At 36.3% G+C, this 20167-nt stretch overlaps 1 protein-coding gene across 4 annotated transcripts in view; it reads right to left on the bottom strand.

The window, feature by feature from the left end:
* XRN2 (5'-3' exoribonuclease 2) overlaps window positions 1-20167 on the bottom strand; it is a 95379-nt gene that overhangs the window by 55268 nt on the left and 19944 nt on the right. For 2 of the 4 annotated variants that reach the window (XM_090285983.1, XM_090285984.1), the window contains exons 10-20: window positions 18831-18905; window positions 18612-18745; window positions 18455-18512; window positions 18264-18371; window positions 13894-13938; window positions 9923-10054; window positions 5666-5784; window positions 3421-3556; window positions 2121-2228; window positions 1857-1946; window positions 1135-1207 (exon numbers count right to left, since the gene is read on the bottom strand). In XM_090285983.1, coding sequence (XP_090142109.1) covers window positions 1135-1207; window positions 1857-1946; window positions 2121-2228; window positions 3421-3556; window positions 5666-5784; window positions 9923-10054; window positions 13894-13938; window positions 18264-18371; window positions 18455-18512; window positions 18612-18745; window positions 18831-18905 — 1078 coding nt within the window. The remainder of the gene's footprint in view (window positions 1-1134; window positions 1208-1856; window positions 1947-2120; window positions 2229-3420; window positions 3557-5665; window positions 5785-9922; window positions 10055-13893; window positions 13939-18263; window positions 18372-18454; window positions 18513-18611; window positions 18746-18830; window positions 18906-20167) is intronic. The other 2 variants (XM_090285985.1, XM_090285986.1) reach the window with 2 other exon arrangements.

Here is a 20167-nt window from a genome sequence, read left to right on the forward strand (position 1 = left end):
CTTCAGTCACCATTAAAGTACTCTCTATTTGATGCAATATACCTATCAAGATGTTTTTTCTACTGCTCAAAATCGTTTTTGGACTAGTTGATTTTGATGCCTTTTAAGTGCTTCTGTTTTTTGTTTCACCTCTTCCACATCAGCAAAACCATTTCCTTTGAGGATTTTTTTCATCCGGGGAAACAAAAAAATTTGCTCAGGGTGAGATAGGTGAATAGGAAGGGTGGGGTACGGGGGTCATGGCACTTTTGATTAAAAACCACTGAACAATTAGCACAGTGTGGGCAGGTGTGCTCATGTATCACCCATCATGAAATGGCAAACACATAGTCTTGAAAAAAGTTCACTAAAGCTGAATGCAGCTTCTTACAACAATGCCAATTGGTACACTGATACAGGTGGGCTCCTAGAACACTCATCTAGCTAGGGAAGTGCATACCATAAGGGGTCCACCCTCCAGAAGATAAGTATGGTTTTTTGGGGTCTCTCCTCACATATGGTAGAAGAAATGGTTAAAGTGATTTTGTTGAAAGGAGCACTGGTGTGAAACAATACTTGGCTTACTGTGTGACAGACTCTTTACTGTGTTTTATAATCAGTCATCATCACACATTAGTTGAGTGGTAAATAGAATCTTGAATTTAGTACTAATTTTATATTGCCATTCTTACAAAATCTGTGAACGGAAGGATTAAGAAAAGAATAGTAAGAAATAAAATTTAAGTAATGATTAATGTCAAGTATTTAAACTAAATTTCTAATACATTTTTCAAAAGTTTTTATGGAGTACAAGTCAATTTCCATGGACACTATATCTCAGCAACCCACAAGGTGTCAATGAGCTGCTAACTGGAATGAGCAACTCCCAAGTCCTATAAATTAATCAAAGGAGGCAAAAGATATGATGATTAATCTATTTGAACCCGCTTTATTGTTTATTAGGATATTTACTATTAAAATTACTATTAATCATTGCTTAATCCCAGGTTAAACTAAAAAATACTAAATTTTAACATATAATTCTTAAAATATTAATTTTTTACAAAAATTCCTTCATCCCATAAATCGTGTTTGCTCAGTTTTACCAACAAGTTAAAATTATTTTATGAAAAAGAAATAATGTCTGAATTTTACCTTGCCATGCATATTTCTTCCCATTCAAATCAATAGCAAAATCTTCAGGGTAGAAGTCAATTATACTAGAATCCTGTATCAGGGAAAAAAAGTAAAGATTCAAAAACAAAAGTTGAATGCTTCTGTTACACAGAATCTGATAAAACTTTCCTTCAAGTTATCAAGCCTAATGAGAAACTGATGTTTCATTCCTTCTAAAAACTGTTAAGCAATCAGGTCATTAACCCCTGGTCTAGTAAAACAAAGTTAACAATTTTATTTTAAATGATGGGAAAAAATGGCATTATTATAAATTATAAAGCTGACAGCTGTGGACCCACGACAGTGAGTGAGGAGTTTATTGACTAATAATTCCTACTTCCTGGCTTGGTCTCACTCTTTCTAGCTAGCACACCAAACAAGCTCAGAGGTGATTTCAGGCAGGTCAGTATTCGGAGCTCTTGTATCCACCACACAGGGCTGGACAAAAACAGGCTAAGAATAAAACAATTTGTTATAAAAATTTCTCCAAGCACAAATCAATTTTATTTACTGGGTGGCGTACTGATGACAAGGAATGCAGGGGGAAAATGTAGGAAAAAATATACAGGAGAACTCAAATACTTTTACTTTGTTTCTATACTTCAGTGTTTCAACTGAGATGCAAAAGCAACGGTGACTACTGTTAGTAAAATGTATGACAAAAACGCAGTTACCAACACACACAAAATACTAAGACTCACTGGATCACTCATGAGCTTCCGCCATGATGGAGGTAGAAAGTTACCACTTGCAGCTGGAAAAACTCCCATAAGCTGTTCCAGTGGTTTAAACTTCAAGGAAGAAAAAAGTTTAAGATAAGTTTAAGATAAGAGAAACAACTTTTTAAAGTATATTTTATTAACTATGCTATTATAATTGTCCCAATTTTTTTTCTCTTTGTCCCCTCCACCCAGTTTTTAAGCCAAAATTCTATGAACTTAAAGGCTCCAAATAATCAAGCTTACCGGTTTAGTGCCCTTCTCAAAATCAGAAGGCATGTCTGCAATACCTTCAAAGTCTGAAGCAAATGGTGCATAATGGAATGGATAATACCACTTCCAAGAAGCACAGCCCTACAATCATTAAAAACAAAACAAAACAAATCTGTTAATGATAATCACAGTGTAAAAACAAATATTAGACTATTAACCTACAATGTTCTATTGATAAAACACACAACTTATCATATATATTCCATATATTTTCCCACAAGTGCTAAATGTTGTTTTGATTAAATGTGAAGCTTCTAGAAAGTATCTTTAATAATCAACACCAAAGTTTACATTTACAGACACATTTTGACTAAGATTTGTATCCTTAAAATGTGTTTCGTGACTTTTTTTACAACTCTAGAGCTGCCATTATCAAATATAATGAAAAGCAGCAGTTGCAGCTGACACTGAGGCTATACAGATGCATAAGGGGCATCATTGAAACAGACTGAGAGTGAAACAGCCAAAAGTTTCATTTTATTTAAGTAAACCCATCAAAAAGAAAACAAAAACAAGTTATACTTATAGAAAAGAGGAGTCTTCCTGATATGTGTTTGGACTCTGTGCCTAGGCAATTAAAATCTTAAGGGTAGAGGTAAAATATGAAATTAGAATATTTTACAATCAATACTGCATTACTGTTCAATGTATTAAATAAATTTCTACTCACCAACAAACTGCATCTATTCCCAGGTCACACCAAATCTAACTTGCTTCGCTCGCCACATCAGATATCATCTAACAATGTTATATCCCTTATATGTTCACCTAATCTTTTAACAGTCCGACATATCAATTATCAAAGGGTTTAAGTTAGATAGAGATTACTCCAGTTAGAAGGCACTGCCTCTAACATCACTATATTACATGAAGGAAATGGTATTCAAATTCCTTTCAAATTGTTACTAGCATTTATCAGGCATTGAATTCCTTTCACATTTTTATTAGTATTTTCTAGATTATTAATCAGTTATCTCTTTATTCCAATTATAAAAAACACAAAATTTTAATCACATGAAAGACAAAGTACACTCAACCACACAAAGTTTAATGTGAAATTCTTTAACGCAACAAAAATTAGCTTTGTTTATATATTAACATTTAAGGAGCTTTACAAACAAGTATTATTTAAAGTAATGAACTTCTAAATAAACAAAAAAAGAGAGTCTGGGTTTAATTTCAGAATATAGCTCATTAATACACATTACTATAGAAATTGCTATCTTCCTAAAGTGATTAGTTGGAGATTTAGAGGAAAATATTCTTTTTATACCTGGTAATAATATCGAAGAACCCAGCAGAGCCCTTCAACATAAGACTGTACAACTTTATGACGAAATTTCTCATCAGCCGCATCAACATCAAATTTGTTCTTGTAATATCGCTGCTTCCAACCAGCTTCCCACAGCCTAAAAACCAGTCAAAGCCAGTTCATGTAGAATACATTTTCAGTAACTGTCTACCAATTCATTATCCAAATAAACTTATATTTAATATTTTGGTGAAACGTAAATGAGTTACACTGTAACGTTAATATAACCTCATTTAGTTATTTCTAAAAAGTCCACTTTCACAATATTTATTATGAACTTAAAGATAGTTAAACATCAAATACCAAAACACAAATTAGTAAGACCATTATAAAACTACACTTAAAAAAAAGAATAACCATGTTTTAAACTATTTTAATTACACTTATTTGCTCAAATTTTCATACTGTTTTTACATGTTTTTGATTGTGGAATGATTCTAAAACTACACTTTAAGATTCAGATACGTAAGATATTTTATATTGGTCAAGTTTCTCAGTTTGTTTAAATATCTATAAAATATACAAAAAAAGTCAAATTACTTTTTAAGAAATGATTTGCACAATTTTTTAAAAGATAAAACATGATATATAAAAAAAATAATCTAGTATCCAAGCAGAAATTATGTGTATATTTACTCTATCATTGGGCCTCCTTATCCCTCTTTGAAATAAGAGCTGCTGTTGGCTTAAAGTATGTATGATTGTGCTGCTAAACTGAGAAGTCAATCAATTCCCTAAATTATCACTAATCACCAAAAATACAATGTGAAGAACCGCATTTTCACCCAAAGTATGATTTTTTAGGTACTCAATTCTCATACTCTAAAAGATTTAAACATTTTATTGATGGACGAAAAGGAGGCAAAGATCACTTCAAAAAAAAAACAACCACCAAAATAACCCCCCACTAGGACGGATCAAGAACATCCAGATGATTCTCCATTAAAGGGCTATTTTCTACTATGCACCAGATCTTACAAATTAATTGCAGTCATGTTTAAGAATACACTGTACCAATTTTAATCTCATACACACATACACACGGGATTCACAGAACATCAAGTAGGAGAAATATCCACTACCCATAATGTGTATTAGCACTATTTTACAGAAACTATCAATAAAATAAATGCTAAAAAAACCCATTTTTTGATAGAAGCATTTCCACCTTGATTACCCTCAGCAACAGGATTAAACAATAAAGTACTAAATAAATCAAGTTAGCTATTAAGCTGGTATTCACTGATCATAATGGCTGTACAGTGAAACAAAAAGCACACTAGAGAGAAACCCAGAATTACAGAATCAGAGAATAAAAACTCAAAACAGGAAAATGTTCAATCACAAGTCACCACAGAACTCATCTCACATCAAAGAATGTTTAGGAAAATGCAGTACCACACATGATAGTTGTGATGTTTCTAATCATAAATACAAACACACCAACCGTGTCCTATAAAAGCAGCATGAGCTGTGGACCTCTATTAACTTTGACATATATCATTTTGCTAAATTCATGAGTTACACTAATTGAGATCATTGGTCTTTCGTACTTGGAGCCCAGGCTTCAAACCTAGATTTAATTATACAAGAGGCTGTTATACATACTACTATTATATTATGACCAAAAATTTCTGAATTAAATAATTGAAGTTTCCTATTTTAAATATACAGCTAAAGGGAAACTTCTCTATATGAAATACAATTGTGCATATGCAAGTTTGTGGTCTTTAAAAATATACATATTTATCTCTTAACCAAGTGCTTTTGTATATTTCATTTTGAGGAATTACTTTTTCAAATGAGAAGATTAAAACAAACTATATTAAGTATCCAAGTGTAACTAAACTTTCTAGGTTAAGAGACTTGAAAACTTATTCTCAAAACCCTAACATTTAGATCACACAGTTTCAGAGCTAAACATCTCATGTCTAGCAAATCTAGTGCCTGGTCTCAGAGGGAAAAGTGGTTCTGGAGGATGAAAACCTGCGTGCATACTAATATGGATACTTAGGTTTAACAGCGATGGCTTACACACCTCACTGGAATTTAATGACTGTTCTAGCCCTCCACATTAATTACTAATGGATAAAAAGGTCACAGGCAAGCATATGAAGGCACTGCTGCTCTAAGCTAAACAATATTAATCAGACCGCATCCATTTCAGCAATTTCCTAACAAAGTGCTATGAAAAAAATTACTTCACCTGACGTTATCCTCTGGCTCAGGTTCACTGTCACTGTCGTCTGCCTTTCGTTTAATTCCTCCTAACGGAGACGGGAAACCATCAGAAGTGAAACTTGTATTAGGAGATACTGATGGACTCTGCAGACAATTGCAACATTACAGAGGAAGGATTTTATTATTCATTTTACATTAGAAGTTACAACTAACTTCTATGACTACCATGTTTCACAATACCACATTTCTTAAAAAAGCTATCAAACAGATATGGTAAATATATTTAGGAAGTACAAAGATTGATCCTGACCTACTCCACCTCCCATAAACAAGTAATATGGTACCAAGTTGCTTACACTCCAAAAAAAATTCTTAGGATAAAAATTGCTTCAAAAGAAAAATTTAATTTTACGCATTTATAATTATAGGACTTGAATTTTTTGTGTGTTTCCCTCATGTCACAAATTCATGATCACTTTCTACCAATTGCATGTTATAATTGGGAAAAATATACATGTACATAAAGTAATAATTAATAATACATTAAAAAATCAGTATTGGTGAGAATTAAGTTAAATGGTAAGTGTTCAACCTAGCACAACCACTCTGAGAAGCAACCGTTGAGACTGCAAGATAACTGTTAAATTATTTTATATATACTGTTTTAAAATTCAATGTACAAATAAAAATCTATTAATCATCTTAGAACAATGCAGATTTTATTATTTCAGACTTAGATGCCACTTGAAAGTACTACTTCAAAATGAATTATCAATATTAGCCCTTGCTGGGTAGCTCAGTTAGTTAGAGTGCCCTTCCAATACACCAAGGTTGTGGGTTCGATCCCTAGTCAGGGCACATAAAAGAATAAAGCAATTAATTCATAAATAAGTGGAACAACAAATCGAGATATCGCCCCAACCCCTTCCTCTCTAAAAATCAATAGAACATAATTGAAAAAATAAAGTATTATCAGTATTATCTTCCCTCTGTACCTAACTCAATGTAGCACCCTAAAGGATTTTAATATTTGATTTAAAAACCATAATCTTCTGAAACCTTAGTTTTATGGTAAATGTCCAAAACCATAGTGGCAGAAAAGGTTTTCATGTTAAAGGTTCCTTCTGTTATTCACAGTACATTAGATATTTCAAATAAATTAAATTATTTTTAAGTTGAGAGTTGAGGAGGCTCTTTTAATACTGTAACTAAAACCTTAGCATAAAGATAGTTCACAACATAGACCATGATAAGTTAAAACAAAGCAAAATTATATTTCATAGAGCTTATGACACTTTCCCTTTTAAAATGTATATCAATTTTATCATGATACTATATGGCCAATACTGTAAAAAAAAAAAAACACTAATAAAAATAAATCCAGGAATAAAATGTTGTACTTGGAAAATGAGATGGGTATCTTAGTCAAACAGATCTGAGTTTTAAACAGCAAGTCTAATCTTTACTGAAAGTATGGCCCTGTTAGCCTCCACTTCAAATGGAGATAAAAATGTTCTATCGCTTTACAGGTTATTTCAAGGATTAAATAAAATAATCTGCACAAAAGATCAATAACATATTGCCTCCCTAGCATACCATTCAGTAAGTTATCATTTTTTAAAAAATTGATTTTAGAGAGAGAGGAAGGAGGTGGGGAGGAAGATAGGGAGAGGGGAAGAACAGGAGAAATGGAGAGAGAGAGAGAAGTGGGGAGAGAAAGGGAGAAGAGAGAGAGAGAGAGAGAGGGAGAGGGGAGGTGGAGGAGAGAGAGAGAGGAACCCTGATTTATTGTTCCACTTATGTATTCATTAGTTGATTCTTCTATGTGCCCTGGCTGGGGATCAAACCAGAAACCTTGGCTTATTGGGATGACACTGTAAACAACTGAGCTGCTAGGCCAGGACTCATCATTACTATTGTTATTTTTTTCCTTTTAAACCCACCCAAGGACATTTTTTTTTTCCCAATGCTTTTAGAGAGAGGAAGGAAGAGAGAGAAACACCAATGCAAGAGAGAAGCATCAATCAGTTGCCTCCTGTACATGCCTGGACCGAAGATCACACATGCCCATAACAGGAATCAAACCTGCAACCTTTCAGTTATGGAATGATGCTCCAACCAACAGAGCCACACTGGCCAGGGCTCATCATTTATTTTTAAAACCCAACACTAATCCATTTAGATCAAATTATGAGAGTGATGTTCATATCAACTGTCTTAGTACAGAGCAGTTGTAAAAAGCAAACTTTCCTAAACTGACAACAAATAAACTCTACCTTTAGATAACAAATTTAATATACCTTCAACGAAAGGAAAAGTATTTGTTCTTCAATACTAAATCTCCACTGTTCTCCTTTCTGCTTCCATCTTTTCTAATAAAAGTATTCTTTCCTGAACATACTAGATCCACACCACTTCAAATATTTCTTTTTTTAAAAAGATTTTATTCATTTTTTAGAGAGAGGAGAACAGGGGGAAGAAAAAGGGGGAGAGAAACATCGACGTACAAGAGAAACCTCTATCGGTTGCCTCTGGCAACACCCTTAACTGGGGACCTGGCCCGCCATCCAGGCATGTGCCCTGACCAGGAATCGAACCAGTGACCTAGGTCTCAGGCCAGTGCTCAATTCACTGAGCCACATCAACCAAGGCCAAAACTTTTTTGTTAAGAACTATTTTTGCAATCAAACTTATGAAATTAAGACTGGCCACAGATATAATGAAACCACACTTCAGAATGCAACATTTAAAAACATTTATATAAAATAAATAAAAACATATTTATGAGGAAACAAAAGCTATATAATAGAACATTAACAACTGCAGACTATCAGTAGATACTTGTCAACTACTGGAGACTAACATGCCCAAACATTTAGAAAAAATAAAACATAACCTTAAAGGTTCCCTTTTAACAAACTTCATGATTTTAAATGAATTTTATAATTTTACTTTATGATTTCCCTAAATTTGGCATTCTAGATGAAAATCCCTCTATGCAGACTCCAAAAGAAATAACTGTGTCAACAGAAATTAAGACAGGATCAAATAAGCAGCCTAATCATCAATCTCCCCACTCTTATTCCCATGGCAGACATTAATCAACAGTGGGTCTAGTCCTGTAAAGTCTGAATTTAATATGGGAATCCTTCACAAAGTACCACAGCTGGCAAAGTTTAAACCTATTTGCCTCCCTGAGATTAAGAGAAAAGTATTCTATTATCAACATGCCATTTGAGAATACTTGTTACTCTCAGTTCTACTCTGAGGGGACCATAGTCACTATCATCTTAAATGATGGACATCAGTTTTTTCTGTTCTACTCAAGTGTCTCATTGCAATACCTTTCACTGACCCTCCATAAGCTGTAAGAAATAAGATAAGAAAACAACTATGAAACACAAGAAAAACACAACAGAAACCTAGGCTGCTTTTCCTAAGAGGTGCAATATCTCAGTTCTCAAATCCCAAATCTAAGGTCCCTAAAACTTCCAGGTGTGAATTTATGGCAATATATATCCAATCAGTCTCCTGGTGTGGCCAAACTTCTGCATAAAGGATTGCCCTATAAAAACAGATTTGAGCACCGATACAATAACTACCAGAGTAAAATTTAAACATCTGAACTTATGCCATTTCCTTGAATATATCATAGCAATGGTTTGCATACTATCTTGCTTCCCTTTATAATACACACTTTCTCTCTCATGCCTACTACCCCGAAATAAGCTGTAACTGATTATTTGCTGACTGTGAATGTTGGTTAACGGTCTATTCCCTCATCCCTGCTGCTGTCCCGCCATGTGCTCTGAGCTCATGGCCTGTTGCCACTATTATAAGAAGCTGAGTTGGAGAGTGAGAGTTTAGGCAGTAAAGAGTACCTATATTCAATAAACGAGGAATAGTATTCTGCAAAATGACCATCATTGATCCCTGGAAGGAAAGGGAAAACAGGTAGCATAACCCACCCTCCTCTCTTGCCCCAGCTGTAAGATATTTGCATGTCTACATCATGCTTCTAGCACCATCACCACCTAGTACCTTTGGCCCATTCACATTACAGAATCACTGCAGCCACTTAGCTATACACTCATATATTTTCTTTCTTTCACATCATTTAGGTGTTTTCATATTGATAAAAATGCATTTAACAAAATTAAAAATATTTCAAGACAAAAGAAATTGAAAAAAAACCTATAAAACTACTACTGGCTAAGTAATAAAATTTACACTCGGCTGCAAGGAGTATCTGATATTCACCACATAAAAGTCAGTCACTTACAGAGTTATTCTGCATCCTCATTTCATAGGCTGCTTGTCTTGGATTACTGGCTACTTGAGAACCTGGTGAATTTCTTGAACCCAAGGCATGAGGGGTTAATATTCCACCAGGAGTGAAAGCTGGTTGATCTCTCTAACATAAATAGAAATAAATGTAGAAATTATAATTAAATCAGAGCACAGAAGACTGGAAGAAAAGAGGACAACAAAATAAGAGTCCCTACTGTAAGCACTTGAAAGATGAAAACGGATTTCCGTTAACATTACAAGGTTATCAACATTGATTTGATTATTATTTACCCTATAAAAAAAGTCTGTAATATTAATAACTCTACTCTAAAAGTACATATAAATCATTGTTCTGATATTTATAGAAAATCTATTCAATCTCATTAGGCTATTCTATTGTTTATTTAAAATTTAAGAATACACTGAAGACATAATTTTAGGGTAATAAGTTTAACTATTAAGATAAAGAACAAGTCAAGAGTTTGATTTATACCTAGGAATACAATTTTTATTAACTCCTCACCTTGCTAGAATTTGACTCTTTCTAATTAATTAGAACTATGATTAAAACTATAACAGGTAATAGTCATGGTTGACTGATAACACAGATTTTTAAAACAGATATTGACTGAAAGAAATTATATATAAGGTAAAAAGTAAATATTTTCTTCCCAATCTAAGTGATTTTGAACCTACATACAATAATAAACAAGTCTACTTTTCTCCATTACAGGCTCCTGAAATTGCTCAGTTCCAATGAAATAATAGTAACAAAATGAAGTCCCTAAACTGTGAGTTTAAAATCTAGTAAGACAAGAAAACAAGAATTGAATAACTTCAGTGACTATAAAGCATGCAATTAAGAAAACAAATATCACAGCAAGAAGCACCGGAGTTAAAAAGAAAAAACTCCTTAACCTAGACTGCAAGGAGAAGCAGTAGGGAGACTTTGTGGAAAAGCTAAGATGTGAAGGAACTGTGAAGTCAAAAAGCCCTTTGGAATTACTAAATGAAGGCAATGCTCTTATCCTGGAGAAATATGGTATATTCATGCTTAAAAGGCAGAAATGGAAAAGCTGGGCAGCTAGAATTCGACCAGATCCTAGTGTGCTCTGCATGCCAGATGAAGAAAAAACTATTCTGAAGGAGCTAAGGAGTCACTAATGATTTCCACAGAGAAACAACAAAATTTCAAGTGTCATGTTCTGGGAAGACTAACCTGACAAAGATGTAGAAAGAGTATAGTAACTTCCCAGAAGATACAAAGGTTAACTGTTTTTATTACAAAAATAATACCTGACTAGTGTTAAAAGTTCAAATAGCTAAGTGCCACCTACCTCTTCCTGCCCACCTGAAAAGGTGTTCTTTAAAATCAACACCAGGACTTCCACCCAAGATGGCAGCAAAGGTAAACACAGCTCGCCTCCTTACACAACCACATCAAAATAACAACTATAGAGCAACCATCACTCAGAACCATCAGAAATCAAAATGAATAGAAGTCCTTCAACTACAGAATTAAAGAAGAAACCACAATACAATGTTAGGAGGGGCAGAGACCTGGAACAAGCTGATCCCACACCCACAAGTGGCAGATAAAAGTCGGGAGGGATATCTCAAAAGTGAAGGATCCCCAGCCCATGGTTCCAGTGCCAGGAAGAGAAGCCTCTATAAATGTGGTCTGTAAAAACCAGTGGGGATTGAGGCTGTGGAAAATAGAAACTGCTAGAGTCCCAGGCAGTTATTCTCAAAGGGCCTGTGCACAGACTTACTCAGACTCCCTCTGAGCTTCAGCACAGGGGCAGCAGACTGAAAGGCATCAGAGACATAGGAGAGGAACTGAACTGTCCAGCATCAGAGCCAAAAGCTGAAGGGCAGCTTTCTCCCAGACAAAAATACTGGCAGAGGCCATTGTTCCTTTTCCAAGTCCTCTCTCTACAGAGCCACAGAGTCAGCAGGTGGGCACCATATCTGACACTCCATCAACCTGGCTCACACTGTTTGCCCCACCCTGGTGATTCACTAAGGTCCTGCCCCACCCAACTTTCAAGCCCACCCAAGCTGTTTCCAGTGACTTTTCCATATGAATGGCTTACATTGGCTCACGCTTCAGATTTTCCCAAATGCTTTCAAACAAGCAGCATCTGGCTTCAGCAAACCCTGTAGCTCTCACTAAGGTGCCCCAAGCCTGGCACTAGCATCAGGTGGCCTTGGTTCACGGTGTGGCCTTACCTGAGTACCTCCAAGCACAGCACAAGTAGCAGCCATCTGCAGATCACTTTGCAGCTTATGCTGTGTGAACCCGACCAGAACACAGGTGGTGGCTGACCTTGGAGGTGCCAGCAGCAATCAAAGCTCAATTACAACAGAAGAGTGTACATAGACCACACAGTAGGTTTACCTTCAGTACCTAACTTGGGTGAAAGGGAAAGCTGTGCCATAGGACCTTATAATACATCTACCCTATAAGGCCACTCTACTAAGCCTGGGAGACATAGCAGCTCTACCTAATACACAGAAACAAAAACAGGGAGGCTGCCAAAATGAGGAGACAAAGAAACATGGCTCAAATAAAAGTATAGAACAGAACTCCAGAAAAAGAACTAAACAAAATGGAGACAAGCAATGCACTAGATTCAGAGTTCAAAATACTGGTTACAAGGATGCTCAATGAACTCAGTGAGAACCTCAATAGCATAAAAAAGAGCCAGTCAGAAACAAAGGACACAGTAACTGAAATAAAGAACAATTTACAGGGAATCAATAGTAGAGTGGATGAAGCCCAGAATCAAATCAGCAATTTGGAATATAAAGAAGAAAAAAAATTTCCAATCAGAAGAGCAAGACTAGAATCCCCCCCAATAAGGAGGGTATAGGGCACCTCTGGGACAACTTCAAGCATACCAACATTCACATCACAGGAGTGCCATAAGAGAAAGCACAAGAAATTGGAAATCTGTTTGAAAAAACTGACAGATAACTTCCTTAACTTGGTGCAGAAAATGGAGATACAAGTCCAGGAAGTGCAGAGCCCCACCCAAGCAAGATGAACTCAAAGAGGCCCACACCAAGACAAAACATAATTAAAATGTCAAAGGTTAAATACAAAGAGAATCTTAAAAGCAGCAAGAGAAAAGCAGTTAGTTACCTACAAGGGAGCTCCCATAAGACTTGGCTGAGTTCTCAAAAGAAACTTTGCAGGCTAGAAGGGACTGGAAAGAAATATTCAGAATGATGAAAAGCAAGGACCTACACCCAAGATTACTCTACCCAGTAAAGCTATCATTTAGAATCGAAGCACAGGTAAAGAGCTTCCCAGACAAGAAAAAGCTAAAGGAGTCCATCACCAGCAAACCAGTATTATATGAAATGCTAAAGGGTCTTTAAGAAGATGGTCAAAAATGTGAACAATAAAGTGGTAATAATACATACCTATCAACAATTGAATCTAAAAAACAAAGTAAACAAATAAGCAGAACAGAAACAGAACCACAGATACAGAGAATGTTTTGATGGCTGTCGGATGGGAGGGGAACAGAGGATGGGTGAAAACAGTGAAGGGATTAAGAAGTACAATTTGGTAGTTATAGAATAGTCATTGGGATGTAAGTACAGCATAGGCAACAGTGTAGCCAAAGAACGTCCATGACCCATGAACATGAAGAATGGTGGGACTGTGAGGGAGTGTGGGGTTGCTGGGTGGAGGCAGGCGAACAGTGAAAAACTGGTCAACTGGAATAGCATAAACTATTCTAAATATATATTTTAAATTATAAAATATAATTTTTAAAAATAAAATAAAGACTTGGATTCCTTCTCCAGGTAAGAAGGCAGCTCAGTGAACACTATGTCCCTAACCAACTCCTACTGGATAAGGATAAAAAGCTATTGTAATAAACTACTTCCTCCCAAACTATAGTTATGTATGCTATTGCCAACCCTATGAAAAAAATTAAAACTCACCTTCATTCTCTTTCTTTTTTCTTTCTGTCGTCTTCTGAAACTGTCCTAAAAGTAGAAAATCCACATATTCTGTCAAATAATTACACAAAAATGTAAGAGTTAAACATTACCAGGAATGATCTGGGAGACAATTCAAGTTTTAAAGGAAGATCCCAGAAACCTAGGTACAAAATTAAACTAGGTAATGGACTATGTATTTAAAGTGCTGCTTATCAGAACTTTAGATGGGTAGGGAGCATTCTATATTGAATTTAGAAACAATTTAATTGTTCCTCCTTTTCTTTTCTCACATAGTTTCTGATATAATTTCACAAAAGAATGATAGACCATTCTTTCTATAGATCATTATAAGGTAGTTTATTCTCACGACAAAGAAGCATTGGTTTTACCCTTGAGCAAATAGGCTGCCAACATGGAGAATATACAAATAAGTAAGGAAACAAAGAATTCTAAAGCTATAGCTGAATGTAGTTGATAATCAAGATTTCAAATTTAAAAATATTGACAACGAAATTTAATAACAAGCCTCTCTTACCAAAAAAGGGCTTGACAGTTCCTACCTCTGTAACACGTAAGGCATAAGTGGAACCACCACTGGTTCCAAAAAGTCAATATAATGAAAGGAAGAGAAATTCAAATGTTTGCACTGCTTATTCTGGGCAGATTTAAGTCACATGAAAGAGTCCTGTCTGCATTGACAAGTTTTCAAAATGTAGCCATGGTTGCAAGTGCATAGGATTTGGGGTTGATCTTGCTCCCCACTAACCGTCTGGACCATTCAAAGGCCTCCTTTACCCCAGAAAGTATTCAAGATTCAGTGACTGTCAGGGCACTAAAATGACAGCAAATGTGACCGTGGTTGCAGCTGTGGCCTAAAACAGTGCCAGCTGGTACTGTATTGCTATCCTACTAGCTTCATTTCTATCCCTTCCAATTAGTACTGCCACTTGCAATATGTATTAACAAGACTTGAAATTTGTGCTTTCTGCCAAAAGTGGTTGAATGTTGAATACACAGTATCTGACTACCTTAAAACCTCCTAAGATATGAATACCACCTGTTTTACCCCCATCTTTATTAAACTTCTCTTATGTAAGTCACCAGTGGCTTAAAGACTGCAAAATCCATTACTCAGCTTTCAGTCCTTATCTGACCATGACTCTTTCCTTCTTGAATCACGCTCTTCACTTAGCTTCCAGGATACTACACTCACCTGGTTCTCCTCTTTCATTCTTGCTGCTTGCCCTCACTCCTCAACTCCCCAACCTCTCAGTGTTGGTGTTCACCTAAGCCCAATACTTGGACCTCGCCACTTCTCTACGCTCACGGGAGTAAATCACTTAGCCTCTTGGCTTTAAACACCATCTATATGCTTATGACTGTCCAACCAGGATCTCTCTCCACTCACTTAGAATCTCTAAAATGGAATCCCCACCCTGAGATTTGCCCCTCCCAGGATTCCTCATCACAGGTGCTCAGACCATTTTTCAACTGCTCTGACAAAATGCCTTGGAGTCATTCTCTATAGCTTTCTTTCTTTCACACCTAGCATTTAACCCATTAGCAAATTTCACTGGTTTTATCTTCAAAATATGCAGAATCCAACTACCTGTTATCTCCCTTATGACTATACTAGCTTCCTTGGACTTGGCTTACTGCTTTTATCTTTGCCTCCATATAGTGAGTCTCAATATAATAGTCAGTGACCCTTTCATAATGTGTATCAGTTCTTGTCACTTTTATACTCAAAACCCTCCATAATGAAAGCTAAAGTCCTTATAATGACCTATATGGTCCTATCAATCTGGCCCTCCATCTTCCCGACTTCTATTACCTTCCCTTTGCTTTCTCTGCTCCTGCCACACTGGCTCCTTGCTGTTCTGTGAACATCTGAGTATGCTCCTGCCCCGGAGCCTTTCCACTGGTTATTCCCTTTATCTGAAGTGTTCTTCCTATAAACATCTGTGTGCTTTACTCCCTTACATCCTCCAGGTCTTCACACAAAGTCATCTGTCAGTGCGGCCCTCTCTCATCACCTTTTCTAGAACTGCAAACTACCTATCACTGCCTTCCCAGGTATTTCCTCACCTGCTTTAATTTTCCTCATGGCACTTATCACTAACACATTACACAGTTTACTTAAGTTTTTGTGTTTATCATCCATCTCCCCCAGGAAAATGTCAGCTCTGTGGGGTTACGAATTTTTGTGTTTTCCTGTTTTGGTTTGGCTTTTTGTTGCATCTGAAACATGGTAACACTTAATAAATACTTGTTGACTAAACAAACAATATTTGCAAGATAAAAGGCAAACCTCAAAGCTTGTAAAATAAAAAGCATCAGATTTCTGACCTAATTCCTCAATTTAAGTAACAAATATTAAATGTATTCCTCTTCTACTATCTATTTTGCTGGTCAGTTAAATACCTATTTCTAAGGGTGGTAGCCATACATTTGCAGAACAGGTCCATGTGGGTGCTATCAACTCCTCTGGAAATCTGTCAAAAGTAGACACACTTCCCAGGAAAACACATACCACCATATACTTTTATATTGAATTTCTGAGGTTTCATAATCCCCTCCCATGGACAACCACACTGATGGATGTCATATGATGTAAAGGACACGAAAAAGATCTATAGTTTTAAAAGGCCCTGCTTGCCAGGCCATCTTAAAACCATTATTATCAAAATCTGAAGCACTTTGGTATCTATTAAATCCCATACAACCTGCTCTCATGCCAAATATGACCAATGTTTAATAGTATATAGTCTGCTAAAGTCACAAGAAAGGTCTGTTCTAACAAGAGGTTTTTACACCAAGTAGTACACTATACATGTATTATTTTCTTAAGTATAAATGGTAGCATGTCAAGTGGAGCCACTTAACTGTTGAAGACTTAGTTTAAAATGGTCATTCTGGTAGACATTTGATATCCCAAAGTTAGTTCTGTTATTTGAATTTTACATGTGAAAAATTCTTGCCATAAAAAATTACCAAATACCAAAGGTTTTGAGAAGAATGCTAACAATCCACTTACTCTTTTACTTAAAATGGTACCCAAAGTTCTAAAATAACAAAGTTAAAGAAAATATGAAATCTTATCAAATACAATATTTTTTAATCTGTTAGATCATGAATTAAGATAGCAATATTATGTTGCTATTTAATCAAAGTAGCCATATGACCTTCTATAAAATCAGTTTCCAAAAGGATTCCCTTCACTCTCTAAGAAGTTACTATCTGTTCATTTTAGCCACTGCTTACCTCCCTTGCCACTCCCCCACAATCACCCTCCAACCCACTCAGTTCCCAGGCTGCTGACCCCACTAACTTCCCAGGGCCTCTGAACCCCTGGCTGAAGACTAGGGGCCTGTCCATACAGTTCTAACACCTCAGGCAGTACTAATGGCTTCCCCTCTCTTCAGGTGTTACCTCCCATCTCTCTAGAATGGGATCCTCATTCTCCTTAAATGTCCATGCATCTCCTTGAAGTTTCTGTTGGAGGCACTTTCACTCCACACAAGCTCCCAGAGATTTTAAGTTCACACTTATGACTTGAAGAACCTCGCAGCTCCTAATGGTTCTCAAATTTCCTTTTAAAAAACTTATGCTCTGAGCTTTACACATATCTATAAAATTGCTTCCCAGACTTTTTCCCTTGAGTGTCCTGAGTGCTTGAGGTGTCCCTCAAACTCAGTATTTCCAAAATGAAACTCGATATCTACCTTGTCACCACCTTAATCTGTTCTACCTCAGTACTTGCTATCACAGTGAATGGCATCAGCAAACTTCCGCCTACCTAAGTCAAAAACCTGGACTTTCCACCTAATCTCCCTTGCTTTTTCAGATATAATCAATTTCTAAGAGCTTGGTTATTATTATTTCCTTCTTTTATGTTTAAATTTCTTACGCAGAGCTGCAACCATTTGCCTTGGCTGATGCAATCCAACCCAGACACTGTATATTCTACTACCAGAGTAGAGTTCTTAGCTCTTAACCTGTCTTCCAGAGAGTAAATATTTCCTATAAACATGGCACCTACTATCTCAATCCCAGCATTCTTGTAGCCTTGGAATCCTCATTTTACATCCTACTGATCAGACAAGTGTTTCAAATTATATCTTAATTAAGATCATGAAGAGAGAAAAAATTACAATGCAATTCACACAATGTGGAATATATTGTTCCACACAGCAAGCATCACAACCTTTACAAAATAATTAAGGCATTGCCCACTAAAGATTACACTGATGTTTGATACACTATAATGATATAACAATGCACTCAAAGAGGTTAAAAGTACAATCACAGGATCATCATAGCCTATTACAGAGAGGAGCAATTTAGCTACTGCAATAGAAACACTTTACCTCATCATCCTTTCTCTTTTTAAAAATGCTATCCTCAACTTCACCAACTGCTAACATGATCATCTGTACTCTTTGCAGATTGACATAACCACTTTCTGTAAGGTAACCCTGTAAGTGATAAAATACATGTAAAATGATCTTCTTATAAAGGCAAGTAGTTCTGTTTTGAAATTATTCAAGAATGAACTTACCCCAGTTTTGTGTACCACATTTTTGTATATGTTAACCAAACGGTCGATTGCACCTTCCCTGCAACCAGGAAACAAACAGTATGCATTAGGACCAGTATGCAGTATAAAGGCAAGGAGGCTAAAGCAGTAGTGTGAAAACCCACTGACACACACAAACCTAATCTCTAACGATGGCAGGTGAGGAAGAAAGTCATTTCCAACGAAGAAGCACATGAAGACCCAGTCATCAATGCTTCTCTCAACATCAAATGTGAATGGTAGACTGGCCATGGTGAGTTCTCTTTCCAAATACTACAACCAAAGAACACTGCCATTAAAGCTATTAAAAGACATTCCTGTTTTAAGAGTGTCGATTCCAATGATTATGGCTACATACCTCACGAAGAACATTAAGACGAAGGAAGATAAACTCTCCCTCTGCACAAGGAAGACTATCTGCAAGTTCATCATGCTACAAGAAAGGGAGTAAAGATTAAACATGACTATTCTAAATCCTGTAAGTTTCTCAACCAAATAAATATGGCTTTTCCTAAGGAGAGATCCATTTTAACAGTATAGTTTTTAAATAAAAAAGAACTCACCAAAGCATTTTAAAAATAAAAATTACCCATAATCCCAGTCACACACTAGGGAGCAACAAATGTTGTTTTATTGTTTTTTGAAAAAGAAACTATTTTAGCCTGTGGCAGTCATATTATGGTCTCTCTTGCATATTATTTTATGTTTTGTTTTGACAAATCATTAAATATGTAAAAATCATTCTTAGGTCATAGGCCAAATCTGGAGAGCTGTAGTTTGCAAACCCCTGTAAATTCCACTCGATCTTTCTGTGAATATATATTTGTTACCTGGATTTTTTCACTCAGCATGTCTTTTAAAAAGGTTCCATAATCTTGAAACAGATAGAAACACTTTTAAAGAGGACTGGAATAATCAAGTAACCCAAAATATGTAGAAAATAAGAGCAATCTAAAAGTCAGTATGTTCAAGAGTAACTTAAAAAGTTAATATGTTCAAGAGTAACTTGAATATTTATAACAAAAAGTGTAGTTTGAGCCAAGATGGAGGCATAGGTAAATACACTTCGCCTCCTTGCACAATTGTAAGAATAACAACTACCTCAAAACAAAAAACAACCAGAACTACCAAAAAATCAAACTGTATGGAAGTCTGACAACCAAAGATTTAATGAAGAAATACTCATCAAGACAGGTAGGAGGGGTGGAGCCAGGGAGCCAGCTCGGAGAGGAGGTGGTGGCAAGGCAGCGGCTGCAGCTGATGGAACTAGTGGTCCCACATTCATGCGTGTCAGATAAAAGTCAGGAGGGACACCTGGAGAGTGATCCCAGCCCCAGGCTAGACTGTGCAGCTCATGGTTCCAGCATAAGAAAAATGAAGCCTCACAGCTTCAAGCTGTGAAAACCAGTGGGGTTTTGGGAGGTGGAAGAAACTGCCCCTCTCTCAGAGGAGTTTGATTAGAGGGCTACCATGGTCCTAGAAAGTATGCAAGCCCACCCACCCTGGGAACCATCACCAGGTAACAACTAGAGGGGTGCCAGCCGCATACAAGAAATGGGTAAAGTGACTCGAAAAGGGGCAAGTGCAGAGCAAGCGGCATTGTTTCCTCTTTGAACCCTCCCCCACATATAGCACCACAAAGTTGTGAAATGGGTTGCCCAGAACTTAGGAATACCTAAGGCTCTGCCCTTTACA

This window comes from Furipterus horrens, unplaced genomic scaffold, assembly GCF_987537825.1.
Source record: "Furipterus horrens unplaced genomic scaffold, mFurHor1.1.pri manual_scaffold_8, whole genome shotgun sequence".
NCBI classification, from domain to species: Eukaryota; Metazoa; Chordata; class Mammalia; order Chiroptera; family Furipteridae; genus Furipterus; species Furipterus horrens.